At 41.0% G+C, this 23,466-nt stretch overlaps 2 protein-coding genes across 7 annotated transcripts in view; both read left to right on the top strand.

The window, feature by feature from the left end:
• Positions 1–15,625, top strand: part of spint1a (serine peptidase inhibitor, Kunitz type 1 a) — a 40,490-nt gene extending 24,865 nt beyond the window's left edge. For 2 of the 3 annotated variants that reach the window (XM_079833196.1, XM_079833195.1), the window contains exons 5-11: positions 881–1,051; positions 1,917–1,964; positions 2,078–2,209; positions 7,192–7,242; positions 7,368–7,538; positions 10,074–10,136; positions 14,211–15,618. In XM_079833196.1, the coding sequence (XP_079689322.1) occupies positions 881–1,051; positions 1,917–1,964; positions 2,078–2,209; positions 7,192–7,242; positions 7,368–7,538; positions 10,074–10,136; positions 14,211–14,401 (827 nt within the window). In that variant the 3' untranslated portion in view covers positions 14,402–15,618. Of the gene's footprint in view, positions 1–880; positions 1,052–1,916; positions 1,965–2,077; positions 2,210–7,191; positions 7,243–7,367; positions 7,539–10,073; positions 10,137–14,210 lie in introns of all 3 variants that reach the window. The other variant, XM_079833194.1, reaches the window with a different exon arrangement.
• A 357-nt stretch (positions 15,626–15,982) lies between these two features.
• LOC307136292 (pleckstrin homology domain-containing family G member 3-like) overlaps positions 15,983–23,466 on the top strand; it is an 85,330-nt gene continuing 77,846 nt past the window's right edge. The window contains exon 1 of one of the 4 annotated variants that reach the window (XM_079833182.1): positions 15,983–16,160. The gene's annotated coding sequence lies outside the window, so the exon portion shown is untranslated. The remainder of the gene's footprint in view (positions 16,161–23,466) is intronic. The other 3 variants (XM_079833181.1, XM_079833180.1, XM_079833183.1) reach the window with 3 other exon arrangements.

Raw genomic sequence — 23,466 nt, 5'->3', positions numbered from 1 at the left:
TTACGAGTTTATATCTTAAAATTCTGACTTTATAACTGAAAATTACGAGTTTATACCTCAAATTCTGACTTTATAACTCAATTACGAGTTTATACCTCAAAAATTCAGACTTTATAACTCACAATTACGAGTTTATACCTCAAAATTCGGACTTTATATCTCACAATTACGAGTTTATACCTCAAAATTCGGACTTTATATCTCACAATTATGAGTTTATATCTCAAATTCGGACTATAACTCACAATTACGAGTTTATACCTCAAAATTCGGACTTAATAACTCACAATTACGAGTTTATACCTCAAAAATTCGGACTTAATAACTCACAATTACAAGTTTATACCTCAAAAATTCAGACTTTATAACTCACAATTACGAGTTTATACCTCAAAATTCTGACTTTATAACTCACAATTATGAGTTTGTCTGAAAATAATTTTTTCTCACAATTGTGAGTTTATGTCTCGCACTTTAAACTTTATAACTCACAAATCTGACTTTTCTAGCAATTGTGTGTGAAACATTCAAATTCAGCTATAGACCACAGATATCAGATCAAACAGCGCTGACGTGGAAACCAGGAGAAACATTAAGCAATGAACAAACAAGCTAATGGATCCTCTCCAGTCCACAAATCAGCAATATTCACTGAAGATTTAATGCAGTAACCCTAACTGTAACCATGGTATTGTGGCAGAAATAGTCAAATGTTTTTACATTATTCATCTCAGGGTTCGTACAAAACGTTTGAGAGTGAAACTCAAGCACTTTTCAAAGGCTTCACACTATTTTCCAGGACTTCAAAGCTCTAAATATCCTGTTTAAAGTTATATTTATGTTGAAGTGTTGAATAAATGAATGATTTTCCTCCTGTCAGATCACTGTCTGGTGCCTAAGAAGGAGGGTCCGTGCCGAGGCTCTTTCCCACGTTGGCACTACAATGCCGTCACAGAGAAATGTGAGGAGTTCAAGTTTGGAGGCTGCAAACCAAACCTCAATAACTATCTGGCCCTCAACGAATGCCAGAACGCTTGTGACAAAGTTTCAGGTATTGTGTTTTTATATGGTCACGTTTACAAACAGCCCATTAATTACTACAGATAAAAAAATACATATTCACTGTGTTGAGTGGAAGCAAAAATGGTGATAATAGTACAAATAAAAATTATATAGCAAGTGCACATTACTAAATTATTTACTAAGTATAATGCAAATGATTGTTCTAACATAATACTATAATTTATATTATATAGTTATATACTTATATATATATATATATATATATATATATATATATAAACACACAGACACATAAATAAATGAATAAAATATATATATATGTATATGTGTATGTAAAAAAAAAAAAAGATTTATGTAAACCAATAAACCAATTTAAACCATTACGTTTGTTGAAAAACACAAACCAATGCCTCATGCCCGGTAAACCAAAACATCAACCATTAAAAAATATATATAAATTTAAATAGTTGATATTTGGGTTTACCGGCCATGAAGCTTTGGGTTTTGTTTTTTCTCTAGTAGCAAATTAGGGCAGGTAATGGTTCAAATGATTAGTGTCAGAGGCAGCTTTGCCTTATTAAACTGCATGGAAAAACATGCATTGCCTGGTACATTTCAACACACACTGTGAAAACTAATAAAGCAGCAGCGTGTCATCAATAATGCTTTCAGAGCAAATGGCTCATTCAGACATGAATCATTTATTAATGTGCATGATCACCTTTATTTGAAATGTTTTGTTTGTGATTTGTGATTTTTTTTAATTTTATATAATAAATGACACTTTATTTGACGCTTTGTTGTCAAATGCAATAACACTTCAACTTAAATTTTTAAGTGTGACTTTTCAAAATACCTTTATTTTTACATTGAATATGTTCATATTATTGCAGTTTCTGCTCCTCCCCCATCTGGAAGATTAGGGCCGATCCAGAATCCTGGTAAGTCCATGAGTGCTGATGATGCATGTATTTATTGTTTTCAATACCAGTATGCCATTTCAATGTTTATTATAAATGTATAAAGTGAAATCCTCTCTTCTGTACACCCACAGATGAGCAGTGTGACGTGAAGTGTGGACCAGAACACTTCTCATGTGCTAACGGATGTTGCATCGGGAAAGATTTCGAATGTGACGATCTAGATCAGTGCAGCGACCGTTCGGATGAGACCGAATGCCCCAATTGTGAGGATCACATTCATCACTATATAAAAACAGATTATACACTGAAGAAGAAATGGTTTCTTGCTCCGTATTTTGTCTTGTTTTCCTGTACAAATATCTAAACATTCTTAAAGGGTTAGTTCACCCAATAATGAAAATAATGTAATTTATTCCTCACCCTCATGCCGTTCCACACCCTTAAGACCTCCGTTCATCTTCAGAACACAGATTAAGATATTTGTGTTGAAATCTGAAGGCTCAGTGAGTCCTCCATAGAGACCAAAGGCATTTACACTCTCAAGGTCCATTAATGTACTAAAAACAATCGATTCAGTGGTTTGGATCGCATCGAATCAGCGAGTCAATTCAGTGGTTCGGATTGTATTGAATCAGCGAGTCAATTCAGTGGTTCGGATTGTATTGAATCAGCGAGTCAATTCAGTGGTTCGGATCGTATTGAATCGGTGAGTCGATTCAGCAGTTCGGAGTGTATCGAATCAGCGAGTCGATTCAGTGGTTCGGAGCGTATCGAATCAGTGAGTCGATTTAGTGGTTCGGAGTGTATTGAATCAGTGAGTCGATTCAGTGGTTCGGAGCGTGTCGATTCAGTGGTTTGGAGCGTGTCGATTCAGTGGTTTGGAGCGTGTCGATTCAGTGGTTTGGAGCGTGTCGATTCAGTGGTTCGGAGCGTGTCGATTCAGTGGTTCGGAGCGTGTCGATTCAGCGGTTCGGAGCGTGTCAATTCAGCGGTTCGGAGCGTGTCGATTCAGCGGTTCGGAGCGTGTCGATTCAGTGGTTTGGAGCGTGTCGATTCAGCGGTTCGGAGCGTGTCGATTCAGCGGTTCGGAGCGTGCCGATTCAGCGGTTCGGAGCGTGTCGATTCAGCGGTTCGGAGCGTGTCGATTCAGCGGTCCGGAGCGTGTCGATTCAGCGGTTCGGAGCGTGTCGATTCAGTGGTTCGGAGCGTGTCGATTCAGCGGTCCGGAGCGTGTCGATTCAGCGGTCCGGAGCGTGTCGATTCAGCGGTTCGGAGCGTGTCGATTCAGCGGTCCGGAGCGTGTCGATTCAGCGGTTCGGAGCGTGCCGATTCAGCGGTTCGGAGCGTGCCGATTCAGCGGTTCGGAGCGTGTCGATTCAGTGGTTTGGAGCGTGCCGATTCAGCGGTTCGGAGCGTGTCGATTCAGTGGTTTGGAGCGTGTCGCGTGTCGATTCAGCGGTTCGGAGCGTGTCGATTCAGCGGTCCGGAGCGTGTCGATTCAGCGGTCCGGAGCGTGTCGATTCAGCGGTTCGGAGCGTGCCGATTCAGCGGTTCGGAGCGTGCCGATTCAGCGGTTCGGAGCGTGTCGATTCAGTGGTTTGGAGCGTGCCGATTCAGCGGTTCGGAGCGTGTCGATTCAGCGGTTTGGAGCGTGTCGATTCAGCGGTCCGGAGCGTGTCGATTCAGCGGTTCGGAGCGTGTCGCGTGTCGATTCAGCGGTTTGGAGCGTGTCGATTCAGCGGTTCGGAGCGTGTCGATTCAGCGGTTTGGAGCGTGTCGATTCAGCGGTTCGGAGCGTGTCGATTCAGCGGTTCGGAGCGTGCCGATTCAGCGGTTCGGAGCGTGTCGATTCAGCGGTTCGGAGCGTGTCGATTCAGCGGTTCGGAGCGTGTCGATTCAGCGGTTCGGAGCGTGTCGATTCAGTGGTTTGGAGCGTGTCGATTCAGTGGTTTGGAGCGTGTCGATTCAGCGGTTCGGAGCGTGTCGATTCAGCGGTTCGGAGCGTGTCGATTCAGCGGTTCGGAGCGTGTCGATTCAGCGGTTCGGAGCGTGTCGATTCAGCGGTTCGGACCGTGCCGATTCAGCGGTTCGGAGCGTGTCGATTCAGCGGTCCGGAGCGTGTCGATTCAGCGGTTCGGAGCGTGTCGATTCAGCGCTCCAGAGCGTGTCGATTCAGCGGTTCGGAGCGTGCCGATTCAGCGGTTCGGAGCGTGTCGATTCAGCGGTCCGGAGCGTGTCGATTCAGCGGTTCGGAGCGTGTCGATTCAGCGGTCCGGAGCGTGTCGATTCAGCGGTTCGGAGCGTGTCGCGTGTCGATTCAGCGGTTTGGAGCGTGTCGATTCAGCGGTTCGGAGCGTGCCGATTCAGCGGTTCGGAGCGTGTCGATTCAGCGGTTTGGAGCGTGTCGATTCAGCGGTTCGGAGCGTGCCGATTCAGCGGTTCGGAGCGTGTCGATTCAGCGGTTCGGAGCGTGCCGATTCAGCGGTTCGGAGCGTGTCGATTCAGCGGTTCGGAGCGTGTCGATTCAGCGGTTCGGAGCGTGCCGATTCAGCGGTTCGGAGCGTGTCGATTCAGCGGTTCGGAGCGTGCCGATTCAGCGGTTCGGAGCGTGTCGATTCAGCGGTTCGGAGCGTGTCGATTCAGCGGTTCGGAGCGTGTCGATTCAGCGGTTCGGAACGTGTCGATTCAGCGGTTCGGAGCGTGTCGATTCAGCGGTTCGGAGCGTGTCGATTCAGCGGTCCGGAGCGTGTCGATTCAGCGGTTCGGAGCGTGTCGCGTGTCGATTCAGCGGTTCGGAGCGTGTCGATTCAGCAGTTCGGAGCGTGTCGATTCAGCGGTTCGGAGCATTTCGATTCAGCGGTTCGGAGCGTGTCGATTCAGCGGTTCGGAACGTGTCGATTCAGCGAGTCAATTCAGCGGTTTGGTGGTTTGACACGTGATCTGAATCATGAATCGACTCGCTGATTCGATACGCTTCGAAGCTTCATGATGCCCTGTTTTGAAATTGGTTATCACTATATAAGTCGTTATTTCGGGTTTTTTGCAGCACAAAAAATATTATCGTCGCTTCATAATATTATTATTGAACCACTGTACTCACATGGACTAATTTAAATATGTTTTTAGTCCATTAATGGATCTTGAGCCTTCAGATTTCAACACAAATATCTTCATCTGTGTTCTGAAGATGAACAGAGGTCTTACGGGTGTGGAACGGCATGAGGACGAGGAATAAATTACATTATTTTCATTTTTGGGTGAAATAACCCTTTAAATCAAGACACATTTACTTGAAAAGCAAAATGACTTTTTCCGAAAAATCTATCAATATGAAGTAGGGATCGACCGATATGGATTTTTTAGTGCCGATACCGATTTTTTTTCATCAGCCTTAGTCGATGACCGATACGGGCTGCCGATTTTCTTGAGCCAATATTTGGAGCCGATACTGCTTTTGCTCCCTCAATTTATAACATAAAAATGACACAATGATCATGATGATAATTTAAAATTTACAATTTAAAAAAGGAACATTTATTGAACTAAAAAAAACAATATTTAACAAATAGTAAAAACAGGTGAGGTAGAACAAGAAAAAAAAGAGTTCAGTGGTGAAAATAAATTCTGAAAATAAATATTTAAGCATAAATAAAATAATTAAACTATTGCACACAGTATCAACAAGCAAGCATTATAATAAAGTGCACACTGACTGTACTATACTTCATTTTAAAACTTTACAACCCAGTCATTTAATGGTTACACTCTAAGAAAATGCTGGGTTAAAAATAACCCAAGTTGGGTTGAATATGGACTAACCCAGCAATTGGGTTGTTTTAACCCAGCAGTTGGGTTAAATGTTTGCTTAAAACAACCCAATTGATGGGTTAGTCCATTTTCAACCCAACTTTTTTAGAGTGTAGGTGCACTTAACTTAATCTCTTGTAGAGCAACACCAGCGGTAATTCAGGAAAGAATCTCCCAATGCTCCACGTGAAACTTCAGTCTTTCGACCTTTTACCATCGTGTCAATTCTCAATTGATTTTGATTAATATGCGCGAGGGAGAGCAAGACAGTTTGAAGACGGTGAGAGCTGCCCTGTGGACGCCTGTCTGTAAATAATGCAGGGAAAAAAATATCAGCGAACACAGCAGCTTTGCATCGGCCGATGCAGATACACGTAAAAATAAAATTGCAAATATCGGCCCGATATATCGGTCTAACACTAATATGAAGTGAGTTTATGCTTAAAACAAAAACAAATCTGCCAATGTAGTCTAAACTTTTTTTAATAAATTTTTTTGACTCCACTGGTGGATATTTGTTCTTGTTTTAAGCATAAATGCTTAAGGGATAGTTCACCCAAAAATGAAAATGTTATGTTTTTCTGCTTACCCCCAAGGCATTCAAGATGTAGGTGTCTTTGTTTCTTCAGTAGAACACAAATGAAGATTTTTAACTCCAACCATTGCCGTCTGTCAGTCGTATAATGCATGTCAATGGGATCCAATTCTATTAGAGTAAAAAAAAACATGCACAGACAACTCCAAATTAAACCCTGCGGCTCGTGGCGACACATTGATGTCTTAAGACACGAAACGATCGGTTTCTGAGAGAAACCCAACAGTATTTATGCTATTATTTCACTTATTATCAGACGAATGTCATCAGCTCTCCAGACCGCCATAACTTCCTGCGAATAAGGTTAAAATACTAGCGCGGTCATAGATATATACATAGATGCCTCATTAGTGCCTGCGCGGATTGGTCGAATTAGGAATCTATCCCTTTAATATTGATACATTTTTCAGAAAACAAGATTTCGATATACATGACAGATTTGACAAAAGCTTGAGCTGACAGTAGCTTGAGATAGGACACAGATGTAAATTTAATACAACAATAATATCTGGAAAACTTTTAACAACCTTGTTTTTATCTGTACTTTTACTCAAGTACTTGATTTGTGTACTACGTCCACCACTGGTCATCTGAAGTCGTATTAGAGCGTTGTTTGTTGAGCATGACCAAAATGCTAACTTTTGACATCAGAGGATTTCAAATAGAACTGATTTATTGTAACTTTAAAAGCCCCTAGAAATTACACAGGATAACTTAAGGCGAGTAATTGATTTGTTTTGGATAAAATATCAGTTTGATCAGTGATTGAAATCCAGCTCAGGTCATTTATTAGTTTAAAAAACTAAACCGTCTTATGTGTGACTTAAGTTTTTCTATTTTCAGTGAACAAGAAGTTCAGTCGATTGCTGGATATTAAAGTGGACACTTCCAAAGGTGATTTTATGTTTCATTTTCTGTTATGATATATGCAAACTTTAAAATCTTTTTATTTTAAACTCATATCTGCATTTTAGTGCCTCCTTAATATTAATCATTATTAAAATTCCTCACTCCTACAGCTCATTGCGTGGAGCCGCCGGTAACGGGAAACTGTCGTGCGAGCTTCACCTACTGGTACTACAATCCGTATGAGCGGAAGTGTAATCGCTTTAACTACGGCGGATGTGATGGGAATTCAAACCGTTTTGAGACGGAGGAGAAGTGCATTTCGGAGTGCAAATCAGTGACTGGTGAGTTTTACTGTATTATTCCCACAATCAGTATTTAAAGTCAACAGTCAACAGCAAAAAAACAAAGATTTTGCCTTAGAATAACTTTCCTGCATTCAACTTCCTCGAATATCTAAGTTTTCACTTAAAGGTGGGGTAAGTGTTATTTCAAAACTGCTTTAGTAAAGTGTCTCGGGCCGTGGACCAAAACAAACTTGTAGCCAATCAGCAGTAAGGGGCGTGTCTACTAATGACGGGGAGAAGAGAGCGCACGGTGCACGTCATTCAAAAGACACGACGAGGGTGGACATTAGCCGAGCGACAACAGAAAGAGAGAGAGATGGCAGATAAAAAACACATGTGGAACAAGAAGGCTTGCGATCAGCTTTCCAGCGCTGGAGAGAACTCAAGGAGCGCTGAGGTCTGCAATCGGACGCGAGTCGACTTACCGACTTGTCGACTTCATGACGCTTTAAGCTTGACGTCGGCTAGTCGCTGGCCTATAGTGGGCGCAGCAGGATAAGCCATTTCCAACAGTTAAAATGACAAATAAATAGGGCTGGGCAAATTAATGCGTTAATGCGGGCGATGAATTTTTTCAGCTTAACGCATTAAATATATTTAACGCAAATAACGCAGCGTCCGTTTTTATATCCATTTTTGCCTCATGATCACGCTCCTGTTCATGTAAATGCTTCCAAGCGCAACAAGACACAAGAGAACGTGCTATATGCCAATGTCCTGTGTGTGTGTGTGTGTGTGTGTGTGTGTGTGTGTGTGTGTGTGTGTGTGTGTGTGTGTGTGTGTGTGTGTGTGTGTGTGTGTGTGTGTGTGTGTGTGTGTGTGTGTGTGTGTGTGTGTGTGTGTGTGTGTGTGTGTGTGTGTGTGTGTGTGTGTGTGTGTGTGTGTGTGTGTGTGTGTGTGTGTGTGTGTGTGTGTGTGTGTGTGTGTGTGTGTGTGTGTGTGTGTGTGTGTGTGTGTCAATGTCCTGTCTGTGTGTGTGTGTGTGTGTGTGTCAATGTCCTGTCTGTGTGTGTGTGTGTGTGTGTGTCAATGTCCTGTCTGTGTGTGTGTGTGTGTGTCAATGTCCTGTCTGTGTGTGTGTGTGTGTGTGTGTGTGTGTCAATGTCCTGTCTGTGTGTGTGTGTGTGTCAATGTCCTGTCTGTGTGTGTGTGTGTGTCAGTGTCCTGTCTGTGTGGCTGCGTCTCATGTCAGCTAATCGAGGGACACTGACACACACACACACACACACACACACACACACACACACTCGACGCACAGACAGACTCGCGTCAGTCTCCTGCTCACATCGAGTTCTCTTTTGCTCTTGAACAAACAATAACAACAACACAGAGAATTTTGAGTATTCTCATATTCTCATATTATGGTCTTAAATTAGTTAAATAACGTCTTAAATGAACTTAAAGAGTTGTGAGGAAATGAGATGCGTCAGATCCGCCTCATGTTCGTCAGCGGCTGTTCTTAAAGTGACAGGAGCACTGATGATGATGTCATTAATGTTCATCACAGAACAACGGGAACAGAGAAAAGTGTAGCTTTAATGATGATTCATCTAGATTTAATTTATTATTTATGCAGTTAAGAAAGGTGTTTGATAACTTTTACATTTCTGTATATGTCTAACAGAAGGCCACTGGTAAAAATAACATTTATTATAATGGGTTTATGTAAAGATTGTTTTAAATTCACTTAAATTAAAAGTTGTTTTTTTAAAGCCTAATAAATGTTGAAATTGGCAGCTTTCAGTTATACTGTAATGTAACGTCATTAATGTTTCATAGAGACATCAGTGATACTGGCCTTCATTCATAAAAACATGCCATTACAACACATATTTAAAATATACTGTCTTTAAATTGTTTCTACATTAATTTGGAGAGTAACTGAAATTATTACAATATCAAAATATTAAAAACTTGAAAATCTTGATTCGCTTCAGAAGGCCTTTATTTACACCCCAGAGCCGTGTGGAGCAGTTATATGATGGACAGATGCAATTTTATGGACTTCAAAAACAGAGCAACTATTACTGCTATAATAAAGCTTGATTAGCCTGGACTTCTGTAATATAACTCAGATTTTATTCATCTGAAAGAAGAATGTCATACACACCTCGGATGACTTGAGGGTGAGTAAATCATGGGATCATTTTCATTTTTGGGTGAACTATCCCTTTAAACAACGTGGAGATGGACGTGAACATGAGAACTGCGTCGGGATTACTAGCAAATAACACTTGTGTCGCATTGCGTCGGGTGTATGATCGAGCCCATATCACTAAACAAAGGGTTTGGATCTCCTTTAAAGTTCAGGTACAATGAGTTCACCAACTTTTTTCTTTGTTCAATTTGCACACTGAACATGGCTCAAAACTCTTAAAGTGCACCAGGTCGATGATTTTAACTTGTCCTAAAATGTCCTACATTTTCACCCCCCCCTAGAGGAACCGAAGTCTCACAAAATCCTGTGTGAAACACTGACTGCTTTCTGTCTCTCCTGCAAAACATCATGCCATGTTTGTATTATTATTTCAGAGGCTGACGTGTTTGCCAGGCGTGTACAGTTTGAGAAGCAAGAGGGGGTCTCGAGTGACACAGGTAACACCGCTTCACCTGCACAACACACACTCACAGCAGAGGTGCATGCTTTCCTTTAAAAGACGAATGTTGGGAGCATGGGAAAGAACTCATTTAAATACCATGACATGTCGATCAGGCATAACATTATGACAGGTCACTGATTATCACATCATCTCCTGTTAGTGGGTGGGATATATTAGGCAGCAAGTGAACATTTTGTCCTCGGAGTTGATGTGTTATGTGGCGTTCACACCGGACGCGATTCGCGAGAATAATGCGCCCTAATCGCGCGAAGGTGAACGCTTGAACATTTTGAGTTTACTCACTTCAATCGCGCATGAAATTCGCGCGAATCGCGCATGACATTCACTGCACATCAGACGCGAATTCTCTGCGGCTCGTCTCGTTGAGAAATGGCTGACATGGGCTGTGTTTACATGTCTTTTTTTTGTTAAAATACTACTGTTAATGTGTGACAAAACGTAGTTTTAAGTCTTTTTCAGTCGATAATGTAGTTGTTTAAAGCTCAAATCTGTGGTTTATTTATATAAAGAGCGCCTATTTGAACACGTGATCTGGCGTTTTCGGAGTTGTGAGCTCCAGTGGATCAGCGGCGCTCATTAACCCGGTGAGATCAGCCTTTCCTGGGCCAGTTCTTCTGCCGCTGACTCTGATGTCTCTGTGGCGTCTCGAGCTATAATTCGTCTTGTAACGGCCGATCTTTGCTCTCATGGATCTATAATTTGTTCCCTAGCAAATCGTTTAGGCTGAGGGCAAAGAGAAGTTTCATTACTTTACATTTTTAGGCTATAACTGTACGTTACAGTTGTAACGTTAGCCTACTAGCACTGACTTTGAATGTTTGAGTGAATTGTTTGCTTTATTTCATGTATAGCTTGTTATACATTACTTATACTTTTGTATTCTTGATCAAACATAAACTTGCATTTAACAAAAAGAGACTGGGTTGTGTTTCATGTCATTTAATGTTATCACAGTGATAATCATATTGTCTGAACCAGATATTGATATACAGATTTTCTCCTCATTGTTGTCACTACTAGAGCAGGCTCCTGATTGGTTAACGCGCCGCCTCAATCGCGCAAATCGCGTGAATCTCGCGAATCTCGCCGCCGAATGCCATTTCGCGTCTCTGCATTGACTTAACATGTAAATCACTCGCGCGAATCGCGTCCAGTGTGAACGCACCATTAGAAGCAGGAAAAATGGGCAAACGCAAAGACGACTGGGTCAGAGCATCTCCAAAACTGCAGCTCTTGTGGGGTGTTCCCGGTCTGCAGTGGTCAGTCTCTATCAAAAGTGGCCCAAGGAAGGAACAGTGGAGAACACATGGCACCAGGTGCATTATGGGAAGAAGGCGTGGCGGCGGAGGCAGTGATGCTTTGGGCAATGTTCTGCTGGGAAACCTTGGGTCCTCCATCCATGTGGATGTTACTTAGACACGTCCCACCTACCTAAGCATTGTTGAGACCATACACACAACCGGCGCAACGTCATAGAATGTCTCTGAACAGATTCACACCCACTTTTTGGGGAAATAAACTAGACTCCCATAGACTTCAATACCAAATGGCGGCACAAAACAACGTCCGTACACAGCCGGCAGGCTTGAATAACTTAAGAAATCACCAATATTAAACATGTCAAGTAATTATATGTCCAGCCTGCCTGCCATAGAGTGTGAAAGATACATCCACACACTTAATTTGGACAATTTAAAAAACATGTCCCTTCATTCTCCCACCGTCAAACTGGTGTAACAACCCCACCCAGTGGCCAGAAGACATTACTCGTACCTCATCGAGTCACCAGGGGCCTCATTTATAAACGTTGCGTACGCACAAAAGAAGGCGTACGCCGCTCTCTACGCAATAATTGGTATTTATAAAAAGCAAACTTGACGGGAAAATGTGCGGTCCTTCACGCAAGCTCTGACCCAGGCGTACGCCCAAAAACGGGTGAAATGAGAAATGGCGACACCGTCGGCAGATGGAAGAAACACGTGAAAGTGTGTGAAACTGTTGACCGTTGTGTAAAAGAAATGGCTATACTGCCTCTCATAAATAACTTGAAGACTTCACAAAGCAAGTCTTACAATGAACAGCCTACACGAAGACCCGTTTGATCGATCTGCAGTGTAAAACAAACAAAATCAAACGAAAATTACAACAGAAATGCACAAAAAAAAAAGTGAAATATGTTCTGCAATAATATTGGCATGTTATGCAATTCATCCACATAAATAATATGGTAAAAAGAACAAAATAATGTACAAAACTGATAATCTCGTCAATGTGTCCGTCTGGCAGAGCAGATATAGATGCAATTAGATAGACAGATAGATAGATAATTAGGGAGATATATAGATAGATAGATGTATTAATTGTCCGCTGGGGAAAGTTGTTTTCATAGTAAAAATGTCTTCATCAGCTACGGAATCATGGTATTCATGCAAATGCCTTTAGTTTGTTTTATTTTCGATAAAATAACATATGATGTATGTCTCAAGCATTCAGAAAGCTGCAAGAAATTACATTTGCATTGAACTATTTCCCATTTCCACGTAGATAATAGGGATAGGGATTAATAGGGATTCCCCAATAACTGCCGCCAGTCTCTCATCAAGAGGGCTCCGCTCCGGTGTCCCCTTTCCCCACCCGTGGCACGCTAGATGGAGCGCTAGACACTTTTTTGCCTCAACTTTAATGTCCGACCATTTCTTTTTTATTTCGGCCACGGTCCGAGGTTGTGAGGCGACAGCATTTACGCCGTCTGCTACCTTTTGCACCTCAAGTGCCTTTTTGGCATTAGTAATGGCCACACTGTGTCACTCCAAAACAACATTTTTCTCCTCTTTTCCACCTCGCCAACGATAATTTTTACTTCACATTGAGTGAAGTTATGTTTTTTTGATTTCCTCTCTGTATTTTCCATGATTTCGCAATCGATGATTATTAACTTGTGGGCGTTTCATGGACTATTTATGGGCAACTATGGGCGTGACATGAAGCCGCAAAAGCTGCGCTACATTTAGAATTGATTGTGATTTATTAACGGAAAACTGCGTAGGATGTGCGTGCGCACGGTTTTATAAATCCGAATATTTCTGTGCGTACGCACGTCCTATGTTTCATCCGTACGCCACTTCTGACGCAAATCCTACGCAAAGTTTTATAAATAAGGCCCCAGGTCAGCCAGTGAATGATTTAACTTTGTTTCTGAATCATGAAGTACGGATGATGCTATCGGAAGCTAAGTCAGGCAGAAAAGTGCACTCGGTACTCTAAATATAACGACATAATATATACATTTAAAGATGTTTACTAGCAAAAACAAAGTAAAATCATTCACTTGTTTCACAGATTTGACGCTGGGAGAATGAAGGGACATGTTTTTAAATTGACCAAATTAAGTGTGTGGATGTATCTTTCACACTCTATGGCAGGCTGGACATAAAATCACTTGACATGTTTAATCTGAGTGATTTCTTAAGTTATTCAAGCCTGCCGGCTGTGTACAGACGTTATTTTGTGCCTCTATTTTGTATTGAAGTCTATGGGAAGTCTAGTTTATTTTCCCCTAAAAAGGGGCGTTGACTAAATTAACAGTAAAGTTCCCGGATTTGCCGGTAGTCCGTATGTCCAGCCTTTCATGGAGACGGTATTCCCTGGTGGCTGTGGCTCTTTCAGCAGATAATGCGCCGCCACAAAGCACAAATGCTTCAGGAATGGTTTGAGGTGTTGACTCGGCCTCCAAATTCCCCAGATCTCAATCCAGTCGAGCATCTGTGGGATGTGCGGAACAAACAAGTCCCCACCTCGCAACTTACAGGACTTAAAGAATCTGCTGCTAACATCTTGGTGCCAGAGTCCATGCCTCGACGGGTCAGGGGGACCAACACAATATTAGATCATGTTATGCCTGATCGGTTGCACTAATGCAACTATAAATAAGAATGCATTCAGATCATTGAATTTATTGATTCTCTGTTGCACTGATCCAGATGTGCTGACGTCACATGACCTCTCTCTCTCTCTCTCTCTCTCTCTCTCTCTCTCTCTCTCTCCTCAGCTGCCATCGCATTCGCAGTCGTCCTGGGCTTGGCCATTGCCATCCTGCTGGTTGTCATCGCATGTTGCCTCGTGAAGGGAAAGAAGAAGCGCGGAAACAAGCATCCGCAAGTGGCTGTCAACGGCGGCCATGTTCACACCTACGAGGATTCGGAGAAACTCGTCTACAACAGCACAACCAAACCCATCTGAACTGACAAATGCATATGCCATGATTATTTGATTTCTTCACTTGGTTTGTTTTGAGTGCTGGTAACTGTGAGGCCAGGTTTGTTTATTACCAGCTGCTTTATTTTCAGAATAATATGAGATTGATTTATTTCTTGTCTTTTGCTTTATATATTCGCTTGTTGGATTTCACTCAGGGGTACATGTGTGTTGCAATAGCACCAGTTTTTAAAATCCAAACCATGACTGCACGAAATAAATCAAGATTCTTGAGCCATTTAGTTTGCAACACAAATAGTTTGTCTCTCTCAGAAACGCTGCCTCTCAACAGTTCATCACAAAGCCATGGAAACATTACATTATTACTTAGAAATGTGTTACATATTTTAGTACGTTTGAGGTTTGAGATCTTAGATATCGATCTGTGGCTCTTTATTTTAGTTGTTTTGTTTCCGAGCCAGATTTTGCTTCTTCTTTTATTATGTTTTATTTTAAATACCCTTATATTTTGGACGCAGAAATGACCATTATAAAATACATTACCCCACGATTCAGATTTGTACATAGAATTTTTTTAACGTGTTATCTATAGCTACTGATGTCTAAACTACTAATCTAGGAAAGTCTCAATAAAACTATGTACAGACTGAGAGTGTGGATGTGTGTTTAATTGTGAAATATGTTTTATGAGTGTTAGAAACAGGAGGTTGTGCTGTTGTATGACCTGCAGGTGGCGCCATTTACTCAACTTTTAAATATACCTGTGGGTTCATTCGACAGGTGGAAGTTTTGTTTGAATATATGGCTAAGTTAACAATTAATTTACGATACGACTAACAAATAGAAACGTAACATTTCCTTCCGTTTTGATTAAATCAATACACACTCAGTTCTCAGGAAGGCATTTTTGTTATGATTCTGATCTGCAATCTCAAAAAAAGTATTTTTCCGAGCCACTTTATGCAAATCAAGTAGTGGCAGTCCCCTGTGATTGGTCCATTCTAATGCAGCACGTCACTCTAAACCGTTTGTTTTTTTAAACTGTGCTTGGGAGGCATTTCACGTTCGTTTTAAACATTCATGCTCTCCTCTTGCTTTGATTTGGGGAAAATGGCCTGCTGAAAACAATATATATGTTCTTATAAGTCTTTAAATGCTTAGAATGTAAATGTTTACATTTGTGAAGATACATTTAGTACCTAAAATACAAGATGATAAAAAAATAAAAAGATTCAGCCAGTAGTCATCATTGATCGAATGTGATTGGTTCACCAAGACAGCGCTGAGAAAAGTAACACGGACCGATTATCATCCAGTAGTCATCCTCTATTATGATTGGTCCACCCTGACAGCGCTGAGAACAGTAACGCAGTCATCATCGATCGTGATTGGTCCACCCTGACAGCGCTGTGAAAACTAACACGGACCGATAAGCGCTCCCGCTTCAGCAAAAATCTGAACAATAATTTGCAGCTGAATAATAACACTGAACTTCTCAATATATACTGAGTCAAGACAACGAGATGAACATTTCACGACTGAGAAATGTTATTTAAACCCATTCCAACGAACTTTCTGTCGCTACGCCCCGCCCACCTCATCATTCCTGTGTTTCTGTGGTCTTGAGTTGAGAGTGTGTGAAGTCAGTGCGTGCTCCAGATGATCATATTGACTCTCTCAGACCTGCAGCCGGTGAAAATAACACACACATTCACACACACACACACATGTCTCCGAGGGGCGAATGAGCTGTAAACGTCTGAAATAACGAGGAACTCAGGCGGTGAGTGATTTTTGCCTTCATTTTTAAAGACTATTGTTCATAATGTGAGGAGAGTTCTGCAAAACTAGCTAAAAACCGAACCGCTAAATCTGTTAATAATTGTTTTCTTGGGGTTTAAAGGCAGTGTGTGAGGAGCTTTGTGTGTGTTTTTGCTGTCCTCGTGTCTTGTTTTGGGGGAAATATCAATGTTGAAAGTTTGTACACGCGCGTTGTTAATGTTATTAATGACATTTACGTTTTAGTTAGTAAGATGGAGATGGACTGAATGGTAAAACATCTTAGTTTAATAAGTAATTATGCATTTGCTTACTTGTTTCGCTAATTTAATCATTACTTTTAAAGGTTCCAGTAGTTGCTTTATGGTTAATTGGAGATGAAAATGTTGTTTTTAGTGTCTATAAACCTTTAAAACTCTCTCTGTGACCGTTATTTTCCTTCGCGTTGTGTTCCAGTCATTTTGACCCGGAGAGCGTTTTCTTTTTCACTAAAATAATAGTTAATATTATCAGCAATGTTGGGAAAAGTTACTTTTAAAGGTAATACATTACAATATCGCGTTACTCTGTAAAAGTAAATAATCGCGTTACTTTTTATGGAAAGTAATGCGCTACGTTACCGTTGCGTTACTTTTTCTCACCTGTCTGGGTTTGTTTGTTTGTTTTTTAATAACAAAAAAGTTATTTTTTTTTGGCAAATGTAAAGACTATTGTTTATGATGTGAGGAGAGTTCTGCAAAACTAGCTAAAAACTGAACCGCTAAATCTGTTTATAATTGTTTTCTTGGGTTTTAAAGGCAGTGTGTGTGCATTTGAGGAGCTTTGTGTGTGTTTTTGCTGTCCTCGTGTCTTGTTTTGGGGGAAATATCAATGTTGAAAGTTTGTACACACGTGTTGTTAATGTTAGTAAAGACATTTACGAGATAGGATTTGTCTACTTTTTTCTTTGCTTTGCTGATTTAATCATTACTTTTAAAGGTTGTCTGTTTCAGTGTGAAGGACCAGTAGTTGCAACAGAAAATGTTGTTTTTAGTGTCTAAAAACTTTTAAAACTCTCTCTGTGACTGTTATTTTCAACCCTCGTGTTGTGTTTCAGTCATTTTGACCGGGAAAGTGTTTTGCTTTTTCACTAAAATGCTAGTTAATATTATCAGCAGTGTTGGGGAAAGTTACCCTACTTTTAAAAGTAATGCAGTAATTACTTTTTTCTCACCTGGGCTTTATTTTATTTTATTTTAATGACGACAAATTTTTTTTTTTTTTTTTTGGCAAATGTAAAGGTCCTTTCCCACCAAAAATGACATGAATAAGCCTCACGCCGCATTCACACGGGGCTTCGGCGTCAACGCTTGACGGAGGGCGTGGCTGAAGCTTGGTGCTGACGCGACCGTCATAGTGACAACAGCTAATCACATACTTGACGCTTGGACCACAACACAACACAAAAAAGCGCCTTTTTTGACAGCTAGTCTGTGAGACTATTTTGTGTATGAAAACTGATCACTTTATTTGATTCCTCATTTGGCTGGGGGATAGCGCCTATTTGAACCACACATGATATGCTGCCTGTCATTCAATGATAAACAGAGTACACGGACGAAATACAAGCATGATACATTCCAGATTCTCCAACCGTCTCTGCCATCTCCTTCCAGGCCTGGTCTCTCCAGTTTGTGTCCCGGTATGTAAATAATGATTAGTAGTAGGATCGGGTGATTACCCACCGCAATTATTAAAAAATTATTAGCTTTTCCTCCATTTTAGATCGTTCTTCACTCTTCATTCACTCTTCATTCACCGGTGTTTTAAACGAACGCTATTGGCTAGCGTCTGCTCTAGGATATTTGCATAGGGTGATCTGATTGGATGACGCCTGCGTTGGCGCTTGAAAAGTTGAGAAATCTTCAACTTTTGCCGCTTGCAACGCGAGTGAAGCGCCGCGACGGAACCCACAATTCAGTTCGGCAACGCATGACGTCACCCATTCAAAGTGAATGAGAAGCGTTGACGCCGAAGCCCCGTGTGAATGCGGCGTCATGGTGCGTTCACACCGGACGCGAATGAAGCGTTAAGCTCGAGTGATTTACATGTTTAGTCAAAGACGCGAATAGACATTTTGCGGCGTGAAATGGAAAGTTTAGGGTGAAACACTTGAGTTGAAAAATCTGAAATTTGGCGGAAATTCGCGCCGCCTTAACCAATCAGGAGCTTGCTCTAATAGTGACAACAATGAGGACAGAATCATATGTGGATACCTGGAGCTGTACGATACATCTTCACACTTTATAGAAACAGGAATAAAAAGGATCTTGCTTGGAAGAAAGTGAGTGAGGAGGTCAGACAGTCTGGGGAGTTGGAAAAAACACTCTTTACTCAATTTGAGCTATATACATTTATACATTTGAGACTACAAGCTAGCTAAAGTCAGTAAATTGAGCTTATTCACCGTGTTTTAAAACAACCAATGTCATCCATTTCACAAGGAGACGAGCCGGTTGGCAGAAGCCCCTTCCATTACGCGAAAACGCCCTAAGTCTCTCATTATGCTACACTCTAAAAAAAAAGGTTCTATATGGCACCAAAAATAGCTCTTGGCTCGTAATCATAGGGGAACCTTTTTAGTGCTATATAGCACCAATTTTGGTGCGCCAGTGGTTCTTCAGCGGTTCTTCAGAGGTGCTATATAGCACCTTAGTCGAAGAACCGCTGAAGCACCAAAATTGGTGCTTAAGGGCGTTTTCACTCCTGAAAGTCCGAACCGAAGTTCATGTTTTGATAGATTTTATACATTGGGTTAGTTTTGGTTTGATTTCATATTGCAGTTATGCGAGTGCACTAAAGAACTGTACATGACGTACTTGCGTCCCCTCGTCATCATCTATGTGGGCGGCATCTGGACACTGATTGGTTTGTAAGCGGACGTGTGTCTGACGCGTCCTTGACAAGAATGAATGAACGGACGCGTATCATTGCCACTATTGAACATTGAAGCATTGCTTGACTATTTATTTTCTCGTTAAGTTTAAAAGTGGACATTTCAAGCTTTCTATACTCATATTTCTCATGTGTGTGAGGCAGTAGCTGCTGAGTTTGGGTTTATTTGAGACGCGCTCCAGTTCATGCGCAAAGCATGTGATCGCTCCCGCGATTATTGTCTGCTATAGACTATTTGCTTCTTATTTATTAAATCAGGCAATTATCTGATTAAACGTTGATTAAAATTAAGATACAATTTATACAAAACGAAATTCACTTTAAAGAAAGACTTTCTACAAAACAAAACTGAATGAAGTGGTCAAAATAATTTCTGACCGTCTGTCTTCTGACATATTGCGCATCTTTTCACTTTTCAAAATCATTATAGCCCAAATGAAATTTAAAAATAACATTATAATATTTAAACATAAACAGGAACTTCCTGTAAATGGTCTGAAAGTCCGAACCATACAGAAAACGCTTTCACACTAGAAGCGAACCCAACCTTTGTTCAGTTTGATCCGGTCTGAGTCTTCCTCTTTTCGTCGGACCAAATTTCGTCTGTTTGGTGCGGACCGTGATCAGGGGAGGTTTCACACCTGCAATTTTGATTCGGACCAAACTGAAAAGTCAGAAAATCCGGACCAAACACGGTAGGTGTGAAAACACCCTTAAAAAGGTTCCCCTATGATTACGAGCCAAGAACCATTTTTGGTGCCATATAGAACCTTTTTTTTTTTAGAGTGTATATTACAGCCAAATATTGGATTCAATCTTTTAATCTTCTTGTTTTCTCTCTGTTAGCACAGGTTTTGCATTTCTTTTTGGAGATGACTGATCATAAGCCTCACTGATTTGAGCTGTTTTTTTAATGAGGCGAATAAGCTTTCTGAGCTTACTCAGAAACTGAGGCGCATGAGCTCCGATCATCGAGGCTTATGATCAATCAGCTCCAAAAACAAAAGCAAAACCTGTCCTAATTAGGGTTGGGAATCGTGAGAAATTTTCCGGTTCCGGTTCCGGTTCCGGTTCCGCCTAACGATTCCGGTTCCGATTCCGGTTCCATTAAAATTATTAAACAAATAGTGGTAAAGGAAAAAGGCACAATACGCAACTCAAACAATCCATTTTGTGTTTATTACTTGCTCTAAAATTTATTTACAGGTTGGCAATGTCAAAAAAGTCCTGTACTGTACATATATTACAGTATTAATTAAGCCATTCTTGCAACACATTTTTTTTTCAAATGAACACCTCTGAAATTGTCTTATTACATTTTATCTCTCTGTCTCTGAATAAAACCAAGTTATAAATTATATTTATTAGTTATATTTATTAATTAGTTATATATTAATTTAATAGTAATTCAGTTATTCAGTGAACTTGTAAATAATAAATTGCAATTCAGCATTACAAAGGTAGCCTAATTGTGCCTAAACGCTTACCTAAACCATGGTGACTCAACGGTTGACAAATATATATATATATATATATATATATAGGCTATATATATAGGCCTTTCACTATAAATCTGGTAAGCCCTGTGGCACTCTGTGCTGTAGCAAATGTTTTGTCAAATTGCTAGTGCAGCCTCCTTTGCATGTTATTAACTTTTCACGTGTTACATTTTGCTTCATTATCATTCATTCTTTGGAAATGAATCCATACTTGTGACTTTCTCTTCGCCATGCTGGTGGTCAACGAGAAAATATCTGATGCAAAACCGTAAATGTGTAGCGCGAGGGCTTTCAGTGCTGAACTGCGTTGCCCTCCTGGAAGCGGCAGGCAACATAATTAATATTCATGATGAGGTGAGCCAGGGTTGCCAGGTTTTCACAACAAAACCCGCACAATTGCACAATCGTTTCAACCCGCGGACATGAAACACAGCCCGCGGCAACAGTGGAAAACGGGAAAGCGGGAAAATCACGGAGTTGGCAACACTGGCTGTCACTCGCTATGAAAGGATACGCTTCCAGCGCTTCGCACACACATTGCACCAGAACCGTTTTCGGAACCGAAACTTAGGAATTTCGCGCGGTTCTGGTATTTTTCAAAAATCAGTTTCGGTTCTGCATAAGAACCGGTTCTCGGTTCCCAACCCTAGTCCTAATGGAGAGAAAACAAGCTGATTAAAAGATTGAATCCAATATTTGGCTGTAATATGGCATGATGAGAGATTTAAAGCGATTTTAAAAAGACGGGTCATTTTTGACCCGGAACGGCAAATTCTGGAAATGCTTTTCAGGCGCTGCAGCAACACAGATCCGCCTGTTAATGATCTGCGTTCATCAGTCCTTCTGTTTCATCAAGCTCTACGTTTTGCATTGTTTCTGATAAAGTAAAGACAGTATTTGTCTACAGCTCTTGAACTTTGATCAGGTTTATAGCGCTTTGATTAACAAATGATGAGGTGATATGTTTGTGCATCTTATCTGTTTTCTATCACTCCCAAAGGATGCCTGTGTTAGTCTTAGTTTGCGTGTGTGTGGTTATGGAGGCTGTAACTTCCCACAATAGTGCAATATCCAGTGTTTTCCACGGCTGGAAAGCTCCCGTGTGTTGTGCTTTTGTAGAGTAAAAGCGATCGATAAGTCCATGGTTTAAAAACATGCCAGTCAGCTGCTGATTATTTATCCACCTGAGAGTTTCTCTGCTCTCCCGCCACTCGCTCTCATTCATCCCTCATTCAGCTTCCCAGCGCGGAAAAGCTTTCAGGTCAGGGTTTGGCTTTGACCTTGTCTGGGTTAAAAGTCCCCAAGGGAACGGCGTTACTGGGGTTATTTGTCCAAGTAGAAGTTTAACAGCTGAGCCGAGAGATTTATGGACCTTCAAGAAGAAGCTCTTTGTGTGTCTATTGTGAATCTGAGGGAAAGGGTTCACGGTTTCGAGAGTCTTTAGGAAAATGAGTTTTAAAGAACTACACCATGTAGACTGGCACCGTGATGGTCGCCATGGCGATATATCGGTAAAACAATGCCAAGTATCATTATTGCATATCATTTTAATTCTAATTTTCTGTTTGGCCATTTTAATTATTTAATTTTTTTAATATTATTAATTGATATATATATATATATAATTTTTTTTTTTTTCTAATCGGGCAAATTATGTAAAATAAATTGTTTATAAAAATATATATAATTAGTGTTTGCATATTTTCTATCGTTAAATAAAATAGTGTGGTGTCATATATACAGTATTGTGCAAAGGTGGATGGATGGAAGGAAGGAAGGAAGGATGGATGGATGAATAAATAGATGGATGGATCATGGATGGATGGATAGATTGATGCATAGGTGGATGGATCAATAGATAGATGGAGAATGGATGGATGGATAGATAGATAAATGGATGGATGGATAATGGATAAATGAATAAATTGATGAATAAATAAATGGATAGATGGATAACTAGATAAATGGATGGATAGATAGATATATAGATGGATGCATAGGTGGATGGATGGAAGGAAGGATGGATGGATGCATATGTGGATGGATGGATGGATGGATGGATGCATAGGTGGATGGATGGATGGAAGGAAGGATGGATGGATGCATAGGTGGATGGATGGATGCATAGGTGGATGGATGGATGCATAGGTGGATGGATGGAAGGAAGGATGGATGGATGCATAGGTGGATGGATGGATGCATAGGTGGATGGATGGAAGGAAGGATGGATGGATGCATAGATGGATGGATGGATGGATGGATGGATGGATGGATGGATGGATGGATGGATGGATGGATAGGTGGATGGATGGATGGATGGATGGAAGGAAGGATGGATGGATGCATAGGTGGATGGGTGGATGGATGGAAGGAAGGATGGATGGATGGATGGAAGGAAGGAAGGATGGATGGATGCATAGGTGGATGGATGGATGGATGGATGGATGCATAGGTGGATGGATGGATGGAAGGAAGGATGGATGGATGCATAGGTGGATGGGTGGATGGATGGAAGGAAGGATGGATGGATGCATAGGTGGATGGATGGATGGATGGATGGATGGAAGGAAGGATGGATGGATGCATAGGTGGATGGATAAATGGATGGATGGATGGATGGATGGATGGATTGACGGAGAGAGATATTTCCTCAGCTGTCAGCCCTTGCTCTTTAATATATTAGCATCAGTCAAATACTCTGATAACCGTTATACATTACTGATTGATGTGCATGGCATTTAGAAGAGCTGATGCTTCAGTGGATATAATGAGGAGATGAAGTGTTTTTGATCATGAATGCTTGTGAATCTGCTGTAGGAGACGCCAGAACAACATTAAAACCACTTTAGTACAAGTTTATAAAGTCTGTGGAAAAGG

This window comes from Gobio gobio (genome assembly GCF_949357685.1).
Source record: "Gobio gobio genome assembly, chromosome: 13".
NCBI lineage: Eukaryota > Metazoa > Chordata > Actinopteri > Cypriniformes > Gobionidae > Gobio > Gobio gobio.
Note: the sequence above shows the minus strand (reverse complement) of the source record. Positions and strands in the feature narration are given on the sequence as shown.